We start from the raw sequence: 25,613 nt of genomic DNA, 5'->3' as shown, positions 1-25,613 counted from the left end.
AGGTCACCGTGCAAAGGTTGGAATTAGCAAAACAAATTGCCCAACATTTTGCGATATTTGAAATTCAAAATGGCTGCCATCCCTGTGTTAATTCTATTGGAAAAAATTCAATTTTGATTTTTTGAAAAACTAAGATGTTGAACGCTTTTCTGTCTCCAAGAGCTTTAAAATGAGCCTCCACAAGTGGTAGATCAGAAAAGAATTGTAGAAACTTGAGAGACCAAATATCTGTCCCCGTGGCGCGTTCTACCTTAATATCAAATGTCATCTTGTTTCTTGTAGTACTCCCCAAAGTATGTTAAAGTACCAATCATTCACCTGTAAAATGCAGTTATTGTTTACATTTGAATTCTAGTTCCAACCAGAATTGACTTGTTAACAATAACAGTGCAGTTTACGCATGTACAGGCTAGGCTGACAAGCTGTGTGTATCTCATCTCAACATGCTTTGGGGAGTAGAACATGAAACTGGTTGACATTAAAACAAAACAGAATTGTGTTTGATCTCGTACAAAACTGATACAGAACCAAGGGTATACAACTTTTCATTTAACGAAGTCTTTATTCACTTGTAATACATCATGTACAACAATCTAACATGACGACTGATCATATTCTGATCATCATGAAATAGGTCTATTGTTTTCTCTAACAAACATGCAGCCAGGTGTAAAAAGTACTCATCAATAAATTCTTTATAAATTCTTCAGTGCTGGGTATTTCTCTGACAACGTTGGTAAACAAGGAATAAATTTGTTTGTCAAAGAATTCTGTGTTCAATAGTAACACTACATATACAATTATCTTACTAGCAGACATAATTTTCCCTGATGAATCAGTTGTTGAAAAAGGACTATCAAATTGCATTTACAAGAGGCAAGAAATACTGACAGTGCATCAGATTGTGGCATAGAGTTCAAAGATGACCGCAGTAGACGGACTTGGTTTATTGTGACATAGATTAGATTCAAAATTCAGTGATCCATTCCAATTCATAGCCACATTTCGCATCACAACATGCATCAGTTTACATCCCACTGCACATGGTGTGAAGTAGCCAAGATCAGATTCAGATTCATAAACACACAGATTTGCATCAACTGACAGATTATGACAAATATATCAGTCTATCCCACTGCACATGGTGTGAAGTAGCAAAGGTCAGATTCAGATTCATAAACACACAGATTTGCATCAACTGACAGATTGTGACAAGTATATCAGTCTATCCCACTGCACATGGTGTGAAGTAGCAAAGGTCAGATTCAGATTCATAAACACACAGATTTGAATCAACTGACAGATTGTGACAAGTATATCAGTCTATCCCACTGCACATGGTGTGAAGTAGCAAAGGTCAGATTCAGATTCATAAACACACAGATTTGAATCAACTGACAGATTGTGACAAGTATATCAGTCTATCCCACTGCACATGGTGTGAAGTAGCAAAGGTCAGATTCAGATTCATAAACACACAGATTTGAATCAACTGACAGATTGTGACAAGTATATCAGTCTATCCCACTGCACATGGTGTGAAGTAGCAAAGGTCAGATTCAGATTCATAAACACACAGATTTGAATCAATTGACAGATTATGACAAATGTATCTATCTACAAATTTGAAAATTGCATTGATTAGGACATTTCTCACATCAGGAAACCTTTGCTAAGCCACTTTTTGAGTACAATATAGTCACTCCACTGTGGACAAAATGACTCTCAGAGTAACACAGATGATAGCAATACATGTGTTTTTCACTATAGAAAGGGCATTCTCTTTTGATCTAGGACTGCAAAAAACTGCTCTTATTGAAGGTTGAATTTAAAAGATCCAATATGCTAAAACAAAAACTTTAATTTCTTACTGAGCGGCACAAATTGCTTTATGGCGTTTTCTATCTACAACAAGGTGTGAATCATTCAAAACACTGGAGTAATGAAATTACGAGTAACATTTGACTGCATGATCTGGCAGCGTGGGGGCGCTGTGACCTCTGACCCTGAAGTGTAGGGTCTGAGGTCAGAGCACCCTAACACCACAGAATTTTTCAGTCTTTAAGTTACATATACACTAAAAACAAAGATAAACTGTGTAAAGTCAGATCTCTAGATCTTAAACTCTTGAAATGAATTGCAGGTTAACACAAGAAGAGAAACTGGAACATAAAAGTCAACAATTTAACCTTAAATTTTTAATCGTTTCATCTTGACTTTTAGCAAAACTTAGAAAGAATCTCGGATATGCCAGTGATGTAGAAGATCATGCTCATTGGTCACAATTGGACAACAATGAGATTGATTGTGGTGGCAGTAAGACTACAAATTTCAAAGTTTCAGATCTTCTACAGATTCTAAAGAATTTACCAACAAATTCACATTCAAACAGGACATGTTACATCATGCAGCATACGACTGCGCAACATACAATTTTCTAAATGATAAATGCAAAAGTTAAGTCTCTTTAAATGATTTGCCATGCAAGTATGCAAAATTTTTCTCAAGCTTTATCTTACACAAAAGCTATGATCTACTCAGTGCAGTCGATGAGTAGTACATGAAGATAAACTTCAAAAAGTGAATATATGGTATGAACACGTTACACAGACTCACAGACAATGAAAAAATATGAAATATAAAGGAAAATTTTCATATACTTACTAAGGCAGAAATGAAAAACATGTATGTCTGCATATACTTGTATTTAGTAAAATGAAACTGCAGAGATGTGACCTTTAACCTTTGACATTGGGACTTTTGTTTGACCCTGCAGTCCCGTGGAAATCCTTTGCAAGGACTGAACTTGAACATTGAGGCTTAAGCTAAGGAGTGGAAGCGTAACATCACAACTTGTCATCAAAATTTGAACCTGACAAATTGTCTGCACTATGCTAAAGAAGGAAAAAAGCAAACTTAGGGTAGAAAAAAATCTAAATATCAACTGCACTGATATACATCTACGGTACATCCAAAGTGATATCAGCCTTCCTGTATGTGTGCATTCACTTGAAAGACGGTCATTTCACTATTGGCTTCTCACTTACAAAACAGTGATGATAACTTTTATTTCTTTCTAATCTTCCTCCCACGACCCCCTCTCCCACCTCTGCCCCTCCTTCCCCTCTGAGGGGTAGAAGTTTCAGTTGCTACAACTTCCTCCACATCTTCGTCTTCATCTTTTTTGTCAGCGACTTCAGTCTCCATCTTCTCAGCATTCTCTGCATCCACATCAGCGGAATCTCTTGTGTCATCACCCCCACTACCATCATCTTTCTCCGCTGCACCGTCAAGCTCTTCTCCACCCTCATCTTTGTCATCCACAGCTGCCTCTTGTGAAGCTGCACTGTCACCAAGTGCATCATCAATGTCACTAAGGAGAGCAGTTATCTCAGTTTCCTCATTTGCATCTTCTTTCACTCCTTTGCTCTGATCGTCACCCTCACCCTTGACCTCTGCCTTGACCTCTGACTTGACCTTTGCCTCTTCTTTCACTTCTTCTTTGCTCTGACTGCCACCCTCTTCACCTTCACTCTTGATCTCTGACTTGACCTCAGACACCTTTTCAGAAGTGTCCTCTTTGACCTCTGACCCTCCACCAGAACCAGAATCCTTTGCAACTGTTTCCTCAGCTTTTTCACTTTTGACGTCTTTCTGCACATCTTCCTTTTCGGAATCAACTTTTTCCTTGCTTCCTTTGTCTTTTTCATCAGATACTGGTTGGTCCGTTTCCATCTTTTCCTCCCCTGATTCAGCAGGAGCTTTCTTCTCTTTATTTTCAGGCTTACAGACACTATCAGCCTATTAAATAAAGCAAAGTAACACAGTCAAACACATTCAATCACAAAAAATGCCATGCTGGCATACCCTTAATCTATCAGTGCCCCCCTCACAAATTATTGGCATGACCCTATTACATAGGTTGGAGTACTCTTGATCACAGAAAACAAAGAATGCAACTTATCTTCATTATTTTCAGTACACATCATGTTTTTGAGAAAATTGATTCCTTGTCAAGAACATTGTAAAGAAACACTCTAAAGGGATTACATTTTACCTTTGCTACATGCACACATTCTGGTTCCAAATTTAGTTGCAATAAAGTGCCAGACCGTATCCTATAACCTTTTTTTTCTGAACCAAATTATAGCAATCTCAACCCTCCTATTTACCACTATAGACATACAATCAAACCTGCATATTGGTCACACAAGGGACCAAGAGGAAGAGACCATACACAGAATTGGCCTTTCTATAGAGGGTGAGTGTGGGATCACTGTCAGAGTGAGTGGTGTGCTGAGGGGTGAATTTAGGAAAAAAATCACGGCAATAAAAAATTCAATATCATTGATCTCTTGAAAATAATGATACATGCATTAAATTTTAGAAAGAGTTTAATGCAGATAATAAAATTAGTTGGCATTTTTTACAGATATCATTCAAAGTCAGATATGCTGACCCTTGTACACAGCTTTTGTACCAAATTGGAGCTATTTCATGTGGCTACCGACCATATAACAGAGGTAGCTGTTTTGTAGAGGGCCTTTAACATGTAAAAACATAAGACTGCCATAAGGTGACCACTATAAGGAGGTGACTGCTCTGTAAAGGTGACTACTAAAACAAGTTTGACTGTAATATTGTTTTCCATGGTGAAGTTGGACTAGATCATTTTCCTAAAATACTATTACTGACCTTCTTAGGTGTCACTTCAGGTTCAGTGGTAGTTGGTTTTTCCACACTTGTGTCTTTGATCTCAGAAGTCTCCAAAGCAGCTAACTTTTCCTCTTTCACTTTCTTCTTGCTCAAGTATTTCTGTAAAACATTAATAGATTTGATTTGATTAGCTGTGATGTACCAGTGGTTTTAACCCTGCAAATCTTACTAAATAGCTGAAGAGTCTACTTCAACTGGCCTAACATCAGCTTACATACGGCAAGTACAATCAACAAGAAAAGATTTCCATTAAGGTAGAATTCGCCTTATGACTCTGGAATGACAATTCAAACTCTCAAATTTTTTACAATTCTTTTCTGGTCTACCTCTTATGGAGCTCATTTTAAAGTTCTTGAGGTGAGAAAAACTTTCCTCCGTCTTAGTTTTCTGAAAATCGTAATTTTAGTTTTCTTCATAGAGTTAACACAGGGGTGGCAACCATTTCGAATTTCAAATATTGGCAAATATTTGGTTATTTGTTTCTCTAGTACCAAAATTTGCATGTACATCTCATTTTTATCCTTGGTTCAGTAAGAAAATGGTTGAACATTTCAGTGAGTAAAGTTTGAACAAAATTTTAATTCTTTAACTTTCATGGAGCATACATGTAATACATTGCTTACACCTACTGGCTCTGGTTGAGAGACCTGACAAAAGCATTTGAAAGTATTGGTCAGTCACCTTGCTGGGACAGGGCTGGTATTTTAGAAAGGAGGTTCTTGACTCTCTCTCAGTCCTCACTAGCTTACATATGACTAATGAGCCGAGTGAAGCAATGCTATGGATGAACTGATGAGGCTACAGGCTGACACGAGCCAACAAGCCAGCCTGGTGGGCTGAAGCAGCCACAGTGCAAATCCAGCAAGGGGCTGTAGTTTAAGGAGATTCATGATCCGCATTGTACCATGGAAGCAATATTTACATACCTTGGCAGCCATGTAGTGAGGCTTCGATTTGCAGTGGCTGATCTTGGCATTGGTCTCATTGTTGTAGAACTTGTGGCAGAGTTTACAGAAGAATCCAGAGACAGGAACCACATGCTCTTGAGCTATTCATATGTACCATAGAATAAATTTAATGAAATATGAGCTATTCATATACATCATAGAACAAATTAATGAAATATGAGCTAATCACATATACCATAGAACAAATTAATATAACACTATTGATAAACATGAGGCAGAAAGTAGATCCACAGTAGTACTCAGGAGACCATACTATATAATCCCTAACCCTATTTTGATAGTCCCTAACCCTATTTTAAAAATCCCTAACCCTATTTCATATCATGCAAGCACCTGGACTTATTACAGAGTGAGAGTACAGTTGTGATAATTTTTAAGGATGTCTGTTAATACCTACCATAACCATGAGAGAATTACAAGGTGTACTTTTCTGAACTGCTTGCTTTGAAAAGCACCATATGTGTGTATAATAAATGGAATCAATCACCCTTAGAATTACACAATCCTACTACAGGCAATTCAATCTTCGTGTTGCTCTCTGTAGAGCACATGAGACTCCAGCTTTCCTTTATAAAACTAGACAACATGTTCACACAAATTTATCACATAATACACAGAATAATATCAGGTACATTCCTCTATTCATTATTCCCTATGCAAGGAATTTACCCTGAGTAACTGATATTTTATTTATTTTTAGGTGACTTGAAAAGCATACTGGCGTTTGGCGTGTTTGAGCTTCCATATTATGATTTAATGACCAGGTTAGTACAAGCTAGGTCATTCAAATGCTGTTATATAATTATGAAAGTTGGTAGAAAAAGTCTGCAACTGGTCTGCAAATGATCTTTGGCAGCTAGAAATGTTTGTTCATACAAGGCTCACAAAGAAAAACCTTGACATGGTCGAGGTAAAGGAGGAACATGTCAATATACATTTGTCCATTGCTCAATCAACACTAAAGATTACCTATGCGGTTCCCCTGGTACAATTTTTGTATGAAAGAAGTTGAAAATGATGCATCTTTGTCGGTACTACTGTGATGCATGCTACAGCTTCCAGAACATGTTGTCTGTGCATTTCAGTGTTCTTCTTGCATAATTCTGGTCTGGTGAAGCCGATATGATACTGCATGTCTAAAATTTACAAGTATGTCAGTTTGAAGAGCACTGAAAGCTCAGCTGACACAGGAACATATATTGGTGTCAGATGAATCTTGGTAATTGGTGGTAATTATACTCTTTTCACTGGCATCAAAATCATCATCATGCCATAGAACAGACAAGAAGTGGACACAGGGAACAATATACACGTACATGTATGCAGATATATTGACTTTCCGAGACGCCACTGTCAGGAATAGATGAATGGGTTACAAAACAGACTGCATCCGTCAAATCGAGGCAATAAAATAATGCATCTACTTCTGCTTCACAAACCTTGCTGATCTCTAAAAACAGTCAGGAGGACACTGACCCTGTCTACCACAAATCAGACCCTGTACACTGAATTTTTTTTTTGTCACTTACAGTACCATATTCAATGTCATCATAAAGTAATATATTACCAGCTATTAGGGTCATAATAAAGTAGTGTATTTATACTGACCAGGACCATCATAAAGTGGTACATTGAGTGCAATCAAGGCCATAATAAAGTGGTATATTTTGGAACATCAAGGCAATAACAAAATGGTATACAGTAGACCATTATAAAGTGGAATATTCAGAAAAAGATTGACCATGATGAAGTAGCAAAGCAAGCACACATACAAGGGCCCAAATAAAGTGATATATTTAGACAAAATGAAGGCCATAATGAAGTAGTATACCGTATACCATGGCAAATCAGGGCCCTAATGAAATGGTATATTCACACAAATCAGGCCATAATAAAGTGGTCTACCTCTACAAATCAGGGCAATAATAAAGTGGTATACATAGACAAATCACAGCCATAATAAAGTGGTCTACCTTGACAAATCTGGGCCAAAATAAAGTGGTTTACCTTGACAAATCAGGATCATTGTAAAGTTATTTACCTGGACAAATCAGGGCCATAATAAAGTGATTTACCTTGAAAAATCAGGGCCATCATAGTGGCTTACCAAAACAAATCAGGGCCATAATGAAGTGGTACACACGGACAAATAAGGGCAATAACGAAGTAGTGTACCTCAACAAATCTGGGATATAATAAACTAAGTTGTGTAAACAGACAGATCAGGGCTATAATAAAGTGGTTTACCTCAACAAATCTGGGCCATAATAAAATGGTTTGCCTTTACAAATCAGGGCAATAATAAAGTAGTTTACCTCGACTAATCAGGGCAATAATAAAGTGGCATAAATAGACAAATCAGGGCCACAATGAAGTAGTTTGCCTCAACAAATCAGAGCAATAATAAGGGCCATGGTATTCCATAGCAACATTCTCTGGACATTCGATAAGTTTTGACATTGGCCAATGCAACAAAACCTTCCTTATGTCACTTTCAAAATAGCATGGGAATACGAAAGATATGAAACATACATAAGTCACAGTTTTTCCATTAATACCGTTTGCTGAGAGTTGACAACAACTTGGAAATACCTTTAGGAAGATAATGCTGAGAGAATAACGGTTTGATGACAAAGTATGGCTCTTGGGTGAACAAGTAAAAGGCACCATGAAACCTGCACCAATATTTTCACTTCAAAGCAAAACTTTTCGTCAACATTTCTGGTGAAAATGTATTGGCAAACCATGTATGGAATTTTACCAAAAGGCATGCTGAGTGATAAAATCTCACATTATATTTGCTGATCAAATACCCTAGAAGCACACTGCAATGCCGGGAATTTGCCATGGCCAGCTATGGCAGGTACATGGACTTTGGCAAGGGTACATATTTCAGTATACCGGTAGTTCCAAGGGCACGTCCACAAGATAGTTCAGAAAGGATGGCCAAGAGGAAAAGTGCATCTTGGGATTCATATGATGTGATTGCAGAGACTAAACTTACCAACCGCAATGTCAGGGTTATAGGGACCAAGTAATGTGGTTGTTGGCAGCCCCATGGCTGAGACAGCAGGACTAGCAGTAAGGCTAGTACTAGTAGCAGAGGGCTTAGGTGTTGATGTGACAGGGAAAGAGACACCTTCATCACTTGTTTGGGAAGGGCTTTCGGCCTTAGAGGCAGGCCCTTCATTGATAGCACCAACGTCACCGTCTCCTGTTTCAACTTTCTCCTGTTTGCCAGAAACATTCTGTTCAGCATTCTTGGGTTTAGTGACAACAGGTTCAGATTTAGAACCGTCGGCAGTCTTGGTCTGTTTGTCAACTTTTTGGGTGGACGAGGCCGAGACCTGGGAGCTTGAGAGAGCTGATTCGTCATCCTGGATTTAATAGAGAGAAATCGAAATTGGAATATCAAACTACACAAAAAGAGTAACTGTTCACGAGCAGCAGGTTGCGGTCTGCATGAGAATGAACTTGAATGTGTGCGAGGGGAGCAGAGGATGTTCTCATAATTAGCTAAGCATGAATTTTTGTGTGTATGCGTGTGCCTAGAAGGGCTGCTGGAGTTCAAGGTAACAGGTGTTATCAGGGGGCCAAAGTACTTTATCTACCGTATGTAAAGCCAATTACATATCACCATAGCTAGCCCTTGCAGAGAATGCTGTGTTTGTGAGATGCACATACATCTATCGATGAACACTGTGGTCCAGAAAACAGGTCGGTCCAAGGTGGCCATATCATGTAAATTCTCACACCATAGAAATGCACAGACATGTTCTCACATAATCTTACACAGACCATTGTTGTATGGAAGATTGTTACATTAAAAAGCATGGGACTGGATAACTGCAGTAGGGCTGTTTTTTCACTTCAACATGAACCATACAAATGATAACAGATTGTGGCAAGCATCTACAGCAACTTTTAAGCCAGTGGATAGCTCGTACATATGATTTCACCAGGTATGAAAGATGACCACAAAAAGCAAGGGTATATGGTTAATTGCGTATCGTACAGACCCTATGGAGAAAAGTGAGGTGGGAAAGTAACAATTCCATGGCTGGTGATCTTGAACTTTGTGGGAGTTAAGTGAGAGTGTGGTGTTCGTGTATGGTTTACTTTGTACAGTAAAATCTGGCAAAACATGTACACGAGAACTGTGCCAATAGCAATGGTTGGACCTCACCAGTTCGAAACAGGGTGACAAGGTTGCAGGGATGGACTAAAACTGACAACCAAAAGTGACATTCACTAATGGAGAAATGGTAGAGGACGCTTCCGCAGTAAACCCATCATCATTTCTGATCTTAACCATTCACCAGACAGTTGACAACAGATGACAAGAGTCAAAAGTCACTTCCAAGAGGGCACAATGCCCAACAATGCTGACTTCCCTAAATCAGCAAGACTCAAGGAATTACGAACAGCCAAGGCCTGGCACCTTTTTCTTGAAAATTAGAGTGTAAGTTTGACAGGCTTTACTGTACAAAGTAAATGTGGTAATTAAATGTCAGGGTAAGTTTTCCACTCATGGAAAAGCCTTGGAGGGAAGGCGTCTGTGTGGCTCAATGATGGATATTCAAAAGGTGTAGAAATGTGGACACTGGAGTTATCATCTATGGCACTGAAAAGAAAATGGAGTGTAAATACGATGTGTTCCATGTTGGTGTATATGCCATGTTATTTGATGAAAACATTGTGTATCTATGTAAAACAGCAAGTGACAGTAAATGTCGTTGTATGTGTACACAAATATATGTACAGCTGTACAAGCTGATACCATAACAAAGACATCTATTAAACCTGAGTTGGATAATATGTATTATTGATATGCTCTCTTTGTGGGTTTCCGGAGTGCAAGGGTCGTTTTTTTTTTGTTAAATTGTAATGAAGATTTAAACATTAAACAGAAAAAGGTAAGTTAAGGTGGGGTGAGTAATTGCTCATGGAGGTAGACGCTTTGTAGTGAGCAGCTGTGACGTGGGAATATAAAAAGTTACCATCTATAACATAGCAGATTAGAAAACAAAGTGCTATAATAAAACAACACAAGAATATAAATTGCTGCAGAATGCCACAGGAACATAGAGGGAGAGGGAGAAAGTAAAGTTTAAATACCAATCATGCAATTCACTATTCTCTGTTTGCTATTATCATAAAGGACCTCACATACATGTATAAACAATTTCCAAATACCGTGTATAAGTTAGATCACAAGAAGTGGAGGTGTTACAGATATGACATGGTTGTAAGGTTGGCTGTGCACTAGCATTTGAACTTGCACTGTGTGAATATCTGTTTGACATAATCAGGCAACAGTACGCTAGGTGTACAATGTATGTGCTATATAACACAAAGGAAGAAGTTGAGACTTTGAACATATAATTTGACAATTAGTGTCTCTTGCATGGAATGAAGTAGTGTTTATGTAGAAGTAATTCAGTTCAATTTCGCCATGGTTTTGTTGTGTTTATGTTTGTCTATTGGCTAATACTGACAGGAAATAGCCTTGTAATGGAGTTTGAGTTAATCTTTCCAGTGTAGCATGGCCCTCAATAGTGACATGGTCCTCATGTGTCATCTGGTGCTGTGTGATGCAGGGCAAGACTTATGTATGGCAGGAGGTATGTAATGTGTTGGTGTAGTGTAGTGTTCTTGATATTGTGTAACATGGCAGCATACAGCACATTGTGAGCTCTGATTGACAAAGAAGTGAACCGCTGATGGGCAGGTCTCACAATTGGTAAAATCTTCTCAGCTCTGAACCTGCCATACCCACATGCTGCAAGAATCTAGTCATGGTTAAACTGTGTTTGTTTGTGAACATAGGACTTTAGAGAGAGCTCTAACAATGTAGGCAGTTAGCAAATGTACCACATAAGGGGGCAACAGAATGTAGAATAAACACAGGGCACTGAGTAACTGTAACATCAGAAGAAATGTTAATCGTGGACTAGGATGAATATTGAAATAAATATACACAGGGATAATCCTCGTTGGCCTTCTGAAATTCCATGGTCTTCCAAGGCCTAGGCATGGCATAGGACTGGTTGGACCAAAAGATTGCTGTAGGATAGAGACTGCACATGCCTTGGTATATATTGTGAGGGGCCTGGTGGCGGGGTGGGGGAGGGGGATATGTGTGTGTTATTGTCCAATAACCTGTAAAGCTTGTCAGAAGTCAGCTGCAATGAAAATATTATCTGGACATTATTGGGGTCCCATAAAGGCTTGGTAGTAACTGAAGTGATAGCACTGGCTTGCTACGTTGCAGAATTGTCACCTGATGGAGGGGGGGGGGGGGGGGGGGGGCACAGCAGGGTGATTACATATGTGTGAACCATTCTGACTTCAGTATCATAAAGGGCGTGCAGCTTACCCTTCTAAATGGCCTGAACATCTGACAATCCAATACAGAAACATCACAACTGCCACTGGTTGGGATGGGCCAGGTATCACAGGAGTGGGCTATCAGTGACTTGGACACAAAGTGAATCGTAAAATATGAGGCGCAGACTGCCACTCAGAAATGGTTTTAATGAATAGTCGAAATACAATTGGAAAACGGCTCAATCTCCACAACGACTGCATCTGGGCATGGATATACAAGATGGACTATGCCATATTCTTGCCTGGGGGGAGGGGAGCCAAACTATTTGGTCAGAGGGGCTTGGCCTCAGCACTTCCTCAATGCCAGATGCTGAAAATACTGCTCATACCGTTACATACGGATGACAAGTCTGCTTTTGACTGGGAAAGTTATCGGGAATCAAAGACAACCAATAGGAACTGCATTTACCGAGTCGGAATCATCCTCAAATCCAACAGCATCCACAGTGACAAGCTCTTCCATGTTGGGGGGCAGAAATCCGTCCTCGTCTTCCTTGAACTCCTTGCCGGATTTCCTGGCCTCTTCCTCGGCCTTCTTTCTGGCCAACTCATAGACCTGACAAAAATAAACGATTGGCACAAACATGCATGCATCATGGGTGGTTTTTTAATGGCGTCCTCTCTTACATGACTTGCATTTTTCTATGCATTTTTCTATACAAGCTGGTTCACACACAAAAAGCACACATCCGAATGGGAGCACTAATAATAATATCTGCCTAAAGTTTTCAACTTTCAGCTACAAATATGATAGGCTACCATGTTCTCTGCAGTGTAGGAAACATAGGGGAGGCATTCAATATAACAATTCATACTTCACATACTCTACTGTACAGTTACTGTAGTACCATATGAATCGACTGCTTGTGTGGCCGGTTTCTCAAATTCCTCTCATAGAGAACCCAGGGTTCTGAAAATTACACTTTGTCAAGGTGAAATACATCTTGACAGATACGCATGATGAATTCTCATGGCAGACATATTTTGAGATTTTCATTTCACCATGCATGTATGAAGCATACTTGTGAGGCCAATCTCAAAAATTATCAGAAGCGTTCCTTGTTCATCAATTTTTCGCTAATAACTTTCTGAGCCACAATCCATATCACTGAAACAATTCATACTTCTTTCATAAGGTATGATCAATTTGGGAAACCATTTACAATTTCTGATAAGAAGCCTCGGTTGTAATATACAGGCGTGGTTGTGTGCCACAGTCTCATACATATGATATCTATGCCATGTTGTGTCTATGAAAGTCTACAGCTGGCCCCATTCAATCCTCAATCCTGTGCCCCATCTCTCTGTATATACATGTAGATCTACAGTACCTATCCTATTTAATTGTATTAGCATGTGCTATACCGGTATACCAAACTCTTGCAGTGAAGAGTTAATCAACCGGTTCACCCTTTTTCATCATAAACAGGTCCACAATCACCATTGATAACAATGAGTTTGGGTCAAACCATTACGGTGAAAGGTTAATCTTCACTGTTGGTGACTGCTACGACAGTTTAATTTTCTGCTCTCATCTTAAAATATTGTCAGTGATACTCTAGCTTACATTCAATTTTCAGTGGGCTGTGTTATGTATTAACCTACTGGTATGCTACTGCTATACTTATGTACTAAACTGCTGTACTTTTGGACTTTCCTTTTCTTCTGTATACATCATGTCTGAACAAAATTAACAAAGGCCAATTCAAAGATAAAATGGCTATGTAAAGTTTCTAATGCCACCTTTGTTGCTGTGAACTTTCTACATGCTGAAACTGATCATGAAATCTGTGAGACTGGGACGTACGCCATTTTTCATAACTAACGATATTGCTACTTTTTACACAAACTGTCAGAAAGACTTCAATGTGCACTTAAGCTATGTGGCACGTGATATATTTAAGACAACGAAATATGGTCGATATGTGAGAATTTCAAGTACACACACAAGCAATAACATTACAGAATGACACATCAGTACACACACAACATACATACATGTACATGATACAAATATAGATACATACTAACATACATAAGTGCATACATATACACGTGCATATGACACAGGCATATATACATATGGGTACATACATACCGTATGTACATACGTACATACAGTGTATATATATATATACATATCATATGTATGTATATCTGTATGCAAATACATACATATGAACAGTGTATTGTTCAGTGCTACTCATACTGTGAGATTCAAACTGAACACTGCGTGTAGAAGCTCTGTAATCATGTTGCTATTGCGGTACATGACATCTGGGAAACGTAAACAGTCGACTGATGAAGCAAATCAACCATAGATGGAGAGTTAAGTGAAGAAGGCAGAGATGGTGCAGCTGATCAAACAGTCTGAAGTTTTCTGATGATAGGTCTGGAGATGTAGCTGTTATTATACTGTAGCAAGGGCATGTTCTGCTGTCCATGTCCAAATTCCATCATGCCTCTGTTTGACTGAAGAACATGCAATTCCATTCTGTGTATGTTAATTTGACTAGAGTCGCGTACATGTACAGCAGCACATCGAGACATCGTTCGGAGCAAGTTGGATTCTCAGGCCAGTCAAAATATCGGCAATGTTTTAAATCTAAAGTTAACTGCAATTCCATCATCTCCACTTTCAGAGTTCTGTATTTTCTATCCATTACCAAGTAACACATAGGCAAACTTTGAGCCAACACTCCATTTCCAGGCCCAGCTTGGTTGTTCAGTGTAGCAGCAGGACTTGAATGGCAGCAAAAATGTAACGTATTACATTGTTACAAGAAATGCCAAACATCTTGCGATCCGTCATCAAGGACAACGCAATCAACGAGTTTTTATACCATAGTGCTGGACGAAAAGGCCTTAAGCGAACGATTATCTTTGTAGGTCAAGTTTCTGAATATCATTGGGTCAGTAAAGCAACATGATGTTAATGACTTTGCAGTGACGGTGAATGTTAAAAACCATAGCACGATATGTCACAGTGAACTACAACTTTATTTCGACAAATGTAATGTAGTTGGCAACTACAACTACATGTACTTAAACACATATAGCTGGATGGTGCCATTGTGATGACCATCAAACTCGTGGACGCTGTAAGACCATTGCAAGACATCGTTACAGCTGTTGTTAGTATACACTGTCATGCATATAGATTTCAGTTGGCATCTATACAAGCAGCAAGCACCATCCAGTCCAAAAGAAATTCACCGTGATTTCACATCTGCTACATGACTTCTACAACAGCACAGTTTGGAAGACGGCAATGGTAACTGTTCGGTCAATGCTTCGTGGAAAACAAAAAGTCATCTCAAATCATCGACTGCAAGTTACTCAGCATTGAATCATTCACGGCCAGACAGAGAGACTTTCAAATCATAGTCCTGAGCTTAGATTTGGTCAACAAGCTCTTATAACCTTCTGGTGTTTCATCACGACAATATCAGTTACTTCCTCAGGTCATCTGATTATCAGGGGCTTTGTATGTATTAGGTTCCAGTGCCGTAGGCTGCCATTGATCAGTCAATTACTCTGTGATATGACATTAAGTCACAGGGCAGTTTTATTGAGTATGCCAGATTTCCTCTGTAAAGTATAGGACTGTCTCTTTGAGGTTCTTGCGGATGATGTGGTATTCATGTGAAAACAGTACCTGGTCATTTTCTTTGGCACGCACACGCTGCCGACACAGTGAATCAGAGGAATGGCTTCAGGATCCCAGTCAAGACTTTGTTACTGCAAGAATTTCCTTAGGATACGAGCTGAGACCTTTTACATTATTATCCATGCTGTGCACGATTCCGACGATCTCCTGCCTTACTTCCCTGTCACACTGCTGATTCCGTGACAACATTTGCACAGTGGAAACTTGTCAAGATTGTAACGGAAAATTGTCACATACGGGGCAATTTAATGTGTATCATGATTAATGGGCCAGCAGTCCATCTCTACGATTGTTCCATAGTACTTAAATTGATCCGAGAAGAACTGTCGTATTTATGCAGCAGTATGTACAATACACACATACAAACAAACACATAAACACATACATATTCGACACATACACACATACAGACTGTGCAGATGCTACACATGAACATATATGTGTAAACAATACTTTCAGTACACATAGCGCCCGTGTCCACATCTGTTTCATTTCTCCTGTAGCTTTTTGTACATTCATGCCTCTACTTTATCTTTTCTTTTTCTCATTTACTTTCTGTTCATCTGGACTGCGATATTTTGTCAGCGTGGCCAGACAGTGGCAAGACAGCGTTGTGATCAGTCATGCTTGAAACACTTGATACTCTGTCAGTACCTACCTTCTTGTGACCTGGTGTGTTGCAATGAGCAACATACTTCTTTGGTGTCTTGAAAGTGACATTACAAACCTTGCAATGCGGCCTGCCTTCCTTCTTAGCACTCTGCAAAAAAACATATCCCAACAGCATGCGCATGAATTGCTAGTTCTCAATAGCCAGCGAACTTTCATATACATGATAAGATCAGTGTGGGAGCATCTAAGTCAATTTCACCACCATGCCACACTACATTCTATCCAATGTTTGCAGGGACTACTCAATGGACAATTTCTATAGGCTTCACAGTTGCAATGGTGATGGACATTGTGCCAAAATTCAAAGGCATCACTTCAAAAATTGAACAAAATCCACATGCAAATGACTGCAAATATACTAATTAACATATGCAAATTTGCCATTCTAAAATTCTCCGAGGACACTGCTGGCTATGGAAATAGGTACTCATGTATAAGGATGAGCACAGCTTCTAACAGTTACATGTAGATATGCACAGGAACCAAAGAAAATTCAAGGTCATGGACAAGTTTTTTTTCCAAAGGATATCAGTATAGTATACCTTGTGATCAGCCGTTTTGCGATGTTCAATAATGGACCCTCTGAAATGATCTTTGCAATCATCACAATATCTTCTCTCATTGCTTCAGAAAAATTTTGAGAAGAAAAAGAAGTTTGAATATGGAGATAACAACACACCTTGCTGACAGAAAATGTCAAGGACATACATGTAGACATGGCTGGCATAATGACCACCCTCTTGAATTCCAGGAGAACAATGTGGAGTAATATCAATATTATACATGATAAACATCTCCATGGTATAAATAAACCATTTCTCTGTCATCAAAACCATGATTATCCAAAACCTTTGCAAAACACTGTACATTAATCCACAAAGGTGTTTAAATTTACATCATTCCATACGACAGTTCTCATCACCAGACACAAGAATGGTAGTCACAATAACATGGTTATAAAGATGTACAAGATTAAGGGGAGATAACCTTGATGATGAATTTGCAAACCAAGTGCAAAGCATTTCACTTTCCATCAGCAAACACAAAATCCTCACTGAAAAGATTTAAATTTATAAAATTATATTGTTGGGAATATGCAGATTTATTGTTCACTTACTCGCCCAGGACATTTTTGATGTGTTTCTCAGCTTCCAGTCTGGCTTTGGCTTGTTTTGTCTGAAACTCCGTCACTCTCTGGATTTCTTCCATTTTCTGACGATGACGGTTTCCCTTCATGTGGTTCTCATAATTCTGCACAGGAAGGAGAAAGGCGTGTGAACAGAAAGATGGCACTGATTTCCAGAAACAATTTTTTGATTTGAGAAATTTCTTGCCAACCAGAGACAATTGAGTCACTATTAATAGATGAGTTTACAAAGAGACCAGAGTTTCACGACAACTTGGCAAAATTAAGTTACAATGAATCTCACATTTGGCATTGTGACTACAATTTCCTACAATACTTGTAATCAGCTTATCAGCTTTAACAGTAACTTGTACAAGTCTACAAACATATACTGCTACTGAAAAAACCCTAATCTTTCATTCATTTTTATGCAAAATAATACAATAAATAATGTTTGAATGTACATGTTTTTAAACATATAATGCACCACTTTTCAACCCAATTTCCCAGTACATAGGTCCATACTGACAATTGAAAACAATAGGCTGTGGTTAAACCATGATGGTAAAAGGGGGTTGACTGTAGGCGTGTTTACCTTGAGGTTGCTGCATCTAGCCTGGCAAACATGGCAGAACCAATTGGGTTTAGGTTCACTTCTTTCACTTTCCTTTTCATCCTGCAAACACATACACATACTTTAAGATTTTACAACCTTCAAAGATCACGCTACCTTAACCCTTTGAGCACCAAAGTCATTTTTTTTGCCTTTATAAATGTAACCCAGTCAAATTCTTTCAGATTTCACCAAGATTTTGATAAAAAACTGTAGCCGATGAAATATGTCAGTTTGGTCCAAAATTGTCAAACAATTTTAGAAAAATTCATAAAAACTGGTAAAATGTTGCAATAAAATTTTGGTGGTAAATATTACAGCACTCAAAGGGTTCAAGATATGTTTGTCTCCACTGACAAGCAAGAGCTAAATTAGACAAGGAGTGTTGAAGTCAAAATATTTTGACAAGAAACGACGTGATTTACTGAAATTATCATCAATAATTTAACATAACGATTCAATTCTATCAATGATGTCAATGGTGAGGCTTTCCCTGTCTGTGTCATCTGTAACTATCAGGTCAAGTTGTTTTAACCCATTCACCTGAATTTCATGTAAACAGGTTCACAATAAATTATACCATATCCCTAAAACATTTTCCAAAACAAGCATATATCTTCACTGACTTGCTATTGACTTCACATCTCAGTAACTGTGTGTTGTCACAGCCATGTTTCACAGTGATCTCTTCACGGTCTCGATTTTTTTACAGAGTTTTTGAATGACTTCGCTTGTCACGGCTTAATTAATGATTGAGGCCATAGAGTAAATTGGTGTCTTGGTGATTCGTGTATGCATTGTACACTGATAAACCTCCATGACCAGTTTTTTATTGGTTTCACAATTCAGTGGTGCCTTGATGGACATTGCCCTTAATGGAGTGATTTTGAAATCCGATGTACAATGTAGTCACTGTGCACTTATCATGCACTCCATATGACCTCGTATTTTATGAGGTGCAGTATAAACGTCGCCATTTCCCAGTCATTTTAAATCAGCAAAAAATTAAGGGTAGATGTAGATGAGTATGAGGCCCCGAATAAAGAGACAAAGAAACACCATAACTGTCAGATCTTCAACTGAGTAAAGATCAGCATGGGTGTTTATGGGTGTATCACAAAAATAAGTCAACTCAAAGAAAATTCTGTTAATGTTTATTTTTTATGTAGCCAGGCTTCAAATGACCACACCTGTGAAACTGCTTTATGTGGGAACTGTCACGCTTACTTGGCGTTAATGGTAAGCATCTTGACCTGCGGCTGATAGTGACATCACAGAAAACGCTTCATGCAATTGGTCAACAGATCAATCTAAAGTGAAACTGCCTGCAGGAGGGGCGTCATAAACACTCTTGACATGTTCATACATGAGGTGTTGGCAAGCAATTGGTTGTCGACCAGCTGTCAACTATATACATTATCAGTGACACTTTATTGTCTCTGTGTCGGTTGAGGAATGCCAGTAGATGCTAAATGTTACTGTTGTGGCAAATTTTAAATATCCTAAGCAGCGTGTTCATTTTTAGCCGGATGCCGGCCAAATTGACCGGCTACTTTCGTATTTTGGCCGGCTACTTTTCAGCACTGTTTCGCTCTAGCCCCAAAATTCTGGTTTGATAACAATATTTTGATTTTTTGGTGGTCTTGCAAGCCGGAAATAATATTTCAGAAGAGCCGATGTGGCTATATACGCGGTGAACTTGTTGCTATCACTGTAGTACCGCGATCAGCGAACGTGTTGTACTATACTGGGAATCGCTCTCGAGGTCAACCCTGCTTTCCCGATCACAGCCCGAATTATTCCGACGTTCACATCGGGTATAGCCGAACATTGGACAAACATACAAGTACGTAATGCCCGTGAATAGCCGACCATTTCCGAATGAAGCCGACGTTGTTTCGCTCAAACGCGGAAGAGAAAGTCGACGCTTGAGAGCTTTGGTTTTCTGCGTAAGAGTAGGGTATTGTCTGATGGGTTTGGTAGGTTTTTGATCAAATCTAAAGCGACCAAAAGTTACTGAGTCTCATTTTTCATACTTTTGAAACGCCATGTCAATCCATCCATGGTCGATCACAATGTCAATATTCAACTCAAGTCGATCGACATCGCGTTTTGTTGAGGGGCCGTGGTTGTGTGCTTCGCGGAAGAGAAAGTCGACGCTTGAAAACTTTGATTTCTGTGTAAGAGTAGGTTTTGCGAGGTTTTAGATCAAATCTAAATAAACAAAAAATTACTTGGTCTCCCTTTCCGTACCTTTGAAACGTTACGTCTATCACAGTGTCAAATTTCAGGTCGACCGATATCGCGTTGTGTGTACTGAATTACAATAGACTGCCGGTGCTTTGCACACATACGGTGTAGCACCGTCCCTCCGGACGGTGGGTGTAGTACAGGTTGGTGTTCGTATAGTTTCGGATTTTATCAAACATGAACACTGAAATTTAGCTCTCTTTCTTTTAATTATATTCAACATCACCAAAAAATCAATAATCAGCTCGCGGATTCGTTATATTGTGAAATTTAATAGTACAGTGAATTGAAATCACTGAAAATTGTGTTCCTATAATTCATTGAATTGCATGAATAAACTGTTTTATTTTACTGTATCTTCAGTCAAGTTTATTTAAATCAGTAAAAAACTTTGTACAGCCAGACTGGTCAGGATTCTAGCGGATAGTTTTCTGGGTTGTGAAAACCCCTATCTAAGATGTATTTCAAAATGTTTGTTCAAGTCATGAGCTAAATATAATTCTACACAGCAATCTGGTGAAATTTTGCTAGTATCCTTGCCAACTGAATGCAGTTATCCTAATGACAGGCCTGAGTGATATCAAATAATTTTTCTGAACTGAATTATCCCACGAAAACAGTTTGTAAATTGATTGAGATAATAATTATTCTGTATGCTGAAATGGTTTTTCATACTGTACAAGAATGCATGAATTACTCCAAAATGTCTTAAAATTTAAAAATTTCTTGCACACCCCTCCCTGAAAGCCTTCACATGTGTGTATGTTGAAATAGCCTTTTATACACTGCATAAGAATACATAAATTACTCAGGAATGTCTTCAAATTAAAAAAAATCCTTATCACCTTAACACTCTTATGCTGAAATATTCTTTCATACAGTACAACAATGCATGCAATTAATCTAAGATGTCTTCAAATTTTAAAAATTCCTTGCACACAGGGAGGGGGACCCCCTCCCTGAAACCCTCCCTGTGTGTGTAGGAAAAGCTTCTCACACACTGTTAAGAATGCCTAAAATTGCCCAGAAATGTCTTCAAATTAAAAAAATACTTAATACCGCCCCCCCGCCCGCCCAGGGAATTTGGTTGCATACAGAAGCTAACCGCCTACTTTTCTAAATTTCCGGCTACTTCAAAAATTTTTGAGAACCCTGTCCTAAAAAGATTTAAAACCAATTAGCAATCTCTCTGTTCACTCAGTATTGCTAATATTAAGTTGATCACCTATTAAAGCTCATGATACCACGAGCTTGAAATAGGTGTATGACTTTATGAAAGGGACTTAAAGGACAAAGTTTGCCATTTTTCATGGTCATGACCATTAATTCATTTTCGCGATGGTTTCGTTTATCGTGTCTAAAACTGGGGTCAAATATATGCATGGTCACCCATTCATTCAGTATCTTTTGACATGTCAAACAACATAAGTAGTATCTCGCATCAAACATAATTCAAGAAATATGGTCGACTTTGTCCCTCTAAACTTTTGCTCACTTTCCTAGATAGAACTTTTAACTATTCTCTTACTAAATCACGAACAAAATTCAGGCACCACTGTTGCTCTGCTCTTTTTAGTTTAATTTTCAATCACCCTCTTGCAAAGATCAAATGACAAATTCCTTATGAATTGAATATATAACAAGATACAGTGTAATGATGTGATCGTGCGTGAACTAACTTAATTCCTACCTCCCCCTTCAGAATAGTTTTAGCAATCCTACAAAAACAAGAATGTGCTTTTTAACCATCCGTGTAACTACCTCGATTAGAAAACTAAACAATGTTACCTTTTCTTCGCTACTGACAGCTGCTTTCTTCCGCGGAGGTTCAGCAACAGCTCTACCGTCGTCATCTTGTTTGATGGTGACAGTGATGTCATCCAAGTTTTTAGAGTCTTTAGAATCTCCAGTGCTTTCTGTTCTCTTCCTCTTCTTTTCATTTCCATCACTCCCTTCTTTTTCTTCTTCTTCTTCAACTTCTTCCTTCTCTTCATCTTTCATTACAACGTCTTCTTCGGTTGGCTCTGAGGGATCGTAGATTTCTTCTTGTTCACCCTCCACATCTGCTTCATCTGGTATGTCGGAGTCCTCCCTTTCTTCACTTTTTTCTTTCTTTTCTTTAGCATCACTCTTTTTAGTTTCATCTTTCTTACCACTGGGTTTCTTAGTCTCGTGGTCTTTCTTGCTGTCTCGTCTCTCGCGTTCTTTTGACCTTGACTTGTCTTGCCGTCTCTCCGGCTGTCGCTGACGGTGTCTGTTATCATCCTTTCGGTTCTGTACCTGCCTGCCTCTGTCGCGGTTCCTCTGCTGCTGGTTCTGTTGATACCGGTTTCTGTTGTCCCTGTTGCGGTTGTACGTCTGCTGCAGACCGCCGCCGGGTCGGTTCATCCCTCGACCTCCCCGCTGAACGGAATCTCGCCCCCGGCGGTCGAAGTCTCTGCGTAGATTCTGCGTGACGCGCATGCCCCCGCTGGACTGAAATCCACCTCCGAGGTTGAAGTTCCCCAACTGGCCCAAGTGTGTACTTTGAGTCTGAACAGCTTGGGCAGCCAGCATAGCCTGCTGGAGTCGCACCTTGGCTGCTAGTGCTTCATCCACACCGCTGAGCTGGTTCATGTTTGCCTGCCGCCCGCCGAAGTTTCCATAATTACCCATTCCCTGCGTGCCTCCACCAACACCCATGGAATCGAAATCACTTTGTCTGCCAAGGCTGTCCCCAAAACTTTGATTCATACCGAGGTTGCCAAGACCGGAGCCCATGCTCGATCCACTTCCTGATAGTGGCCCGGGCCCCAACAAGGACTGTCGATTCATCGCGCCCATGTTATCGAACTCACTTGGCGCATTGCCGAGCAGACCGGAGCCAAGTCCGCCAGAAAACCCCATCTGATTTTGCTGTAACCGATTCTGAGACGCAACATCGAGCGTGAGAAGGCTGGGTATCGACATATCCATAAGTCCTCCACCACCACGTCGTGGAGAATCGCTGAGGCGGCCGCCTTGTCGTTTCTGCTGCCACGACAGGCCACCACCGCTGCCTCGATTCTGTCGGCTCTGTCTATACGACATCGCGTAAACTTGTTATTGATTAGTTGAAGGTTACACCTATCGTACACAGGTCGCAGTTGACGACACCGCTACGATAGTTTTAATCCGTTGCGTTCGGCTGGCCTTGACCACGATGAACGGCGTGCACAATATGTCGAGACTGAAAACAACGCTGATGCGTGTGATTGTTTGTTGAGCACACCTTTCCTCGAATTATGTCACATGATCGAAACTAAAATCTGCATATTTCGACGTCATGCAACTGATATGATAAGCTTAGGCTGTGATAAGCTATAGCTACGCATCTCCAGCTAAGGCCAAGAAAAATAAAAAGTATGCTTCTCATCCTCGCACGTGTCAATTCAGACCTGCCGCGTTAATCATTTTTTTTCTGCTCATGAGGAAATAAAATAAAAAAATAAACGCAAAAATACGCGACGATAGTGCATAACACAGTGCTGTATAAAACAGGACCGTAAACAAACTAATTGACACTAACATTCCATTCAGAACTGTACACATATGTCACTGTTATATTAAGCTGCCAAAACTGTGCATAGCTGCACTAAAAGTCAAACCACAGAACTGTTGCTATACAAAAACACTAAAGCAACACTGCTGTGCATTTATCTCTGCGTGTGAGAGAAAAAAAACCCCGCGTCACCGCATCATTTTTTAAATATGTCTAGGATGAGAAAAACACTTTTTTATTTTTCTTGGCCTAAGGCTGCATTCATAAAAAAACGGTTGGGAGGAGGGGGGACTGAAGTAATTCAGGGAGGATTGAATCAATTTCAAAACCTACCATATAGGAATATGGCTTTACAAATTGCCGAATTCTTGTTTATTTTTTCTTTGCGTGCACTCCTAATATGTATACGGCTGTATGGTAATTTAGGGGGCTCGAAAAAAATTGATCATATAGACGGGGGCTTGAAAATTTTTGAGGGTACTGAGGGGCGATCTGAAAACAACAATATTTCAATCACGATTCGTCTAGCGCCCCTCACACACCCCCAGTTAATTGTGAAGGCAGCCTAAGGTGCACGTGGGAATAGTAAGTTACTAGTAAATGGCGCATAGTTCAGTCGGAATCATTTGTGATTAACGAAAGGCGAGCTGGAGGAAAACATTGCTCCCGGCAAAACCAGGGAAAAACATTTGTCTAGAAAAATTGAAAGTTTCGCCAATGGAAAAAAAGTTGAGATATAAAATCTATTATTGAAAATCAACTTGGAATTGCCAAGGACTGGGTATCTAAAGAAACTGTTTACGAACGACAGCATAATGTGAACAAGTAATGTAAAACTAAACTGTCGTTTATCTGCAGGCTACGTCACTGTCAAAAGAGGCATTTTGATCACAGGCGCCCATGGCAGGGACCGGGTAGTCTGCTCTGATCGTCAATCGTATACTCCGTGCTCTGCACTCTGAGCGTTGCGTTAGTGCAGATCTAGAGCAACGAGTATGCGATCGATTGATCGAATAGACGATTGATCAATCAGGCAGACAGCCTAACCCACGAGTGCCAGTGTCTTTTTGAAAAGTATATCATCAGCATTCCGATCTTACTACAGTGACTTTGCTCACCTATGCCAATATGAGTTTCTATTTTATGCATACTGCAAAACCAGATGGTAAAGTCTAGTCTGTAGGCCAATTAGGGCCTTATTTTCGTAGTTATGGAAAGGGCGATGTTTTTTGGTGCATTAATTTTTGTGCGCCGATAACGGAAATATCATAATTTTCGCGCATCTTTCGGGCACACAGCAAATCTCTCCCTGATATCCTGTTCTGATAGAGAGAGAGAGAGAGAGAGAGAGAGAGAGAGAGAGAGAGAGCGCAACCAATCAAACTTTGGGACGTACTGCCCTTGACATTTAAAATACAGTCGTCCGTCATCATATCCAGGGAGCTCCGTCGTATAATTTTCTTAGATAGTCGTCGAGAAAAACCTGATACTCTAGCTTGCCTTCTCACACAATTTCCATTCATAAATATATATCTTTACTGTATTTGCTTATATGTTAGATTAAGCATACGATCGATAAAGATAAATCTAGACTATTTTTTTCTACTTAAAAGGTGAATGCTCCATATCGTACTATGTAGGCCCAAGTGGCACAGTTTATCACAATTAAGCTATAACACAAATCTCAG

General features: G+C 39.5%; 1 protein-coding gene across 2 annotated transcripts; it reads right to left on the bottom strand.

Annotated features, from left to right (window-relative positions):
- Nucleotides 1-542: 542 nt before the first annotated feature.
- Nucleotides 543-23,668, bottom strand: LOC139118852 (uncharacterized). 2 transcript variants are annotated; one of them, XM_070682368.1, is made up of 10 exons: nucleotides 22,194-23,668; nucleotides 18,138-18,218; nucleotides 17,534-17,667; nucleotides 16,959-17,040; nucleotides 16,403-16,504; nucleotides 12,484-12,630; nucleotides 8,689-9,061; nucleotides 5,643-5,764; nucleotides 4,696-4,815; nucleotides 543-3,801 (listed from the first exon to the last, which is right to left on the bottom strand). In XM_070682368.1, the coding sequence occupies exons 1-10, from the start codon at nucleotides 23,472-23,474 to the stop codon at nucleotides 3,067-3,069; spliced, it is 3,177 nt and encodes a 1,058-aa protein (XP_070538469.1). In that variant the 5' UTR covers nucleotides 23,475-23,668; the 3' UTR covers nucleotides 543-3,066. The 2 variants fall into 2 exon arrangements, with proteins under 2 accessions (XP_070538469.1, XP_070538477.1); XM_070682376.1 differs by lacking the exon at nucleotides 12,484-12,630.
- Between the last annotated feature and the right edge of the window lie 1,945 nt (nucleotides 23,669-25,613).

Source organism: Ptychodera flava, chromosome 2 (assembly GCF_041260155.1).
Source record: "Ptychodera flava strain L36383 chromosome 2, AS_Pfla_20210202, whole genome shotgun sequence".
NCBI lineage: Eukaryota > Metazoa > Hemichordata > Enteropneusta > Ptychoderidae > Ptychodera > Ptychodera flava.
The sequence above is the reverse complement of the archived record's forward strand: the minus strand, read 5'-3'. Positions and strand labels throughout refer to the sequence as shown.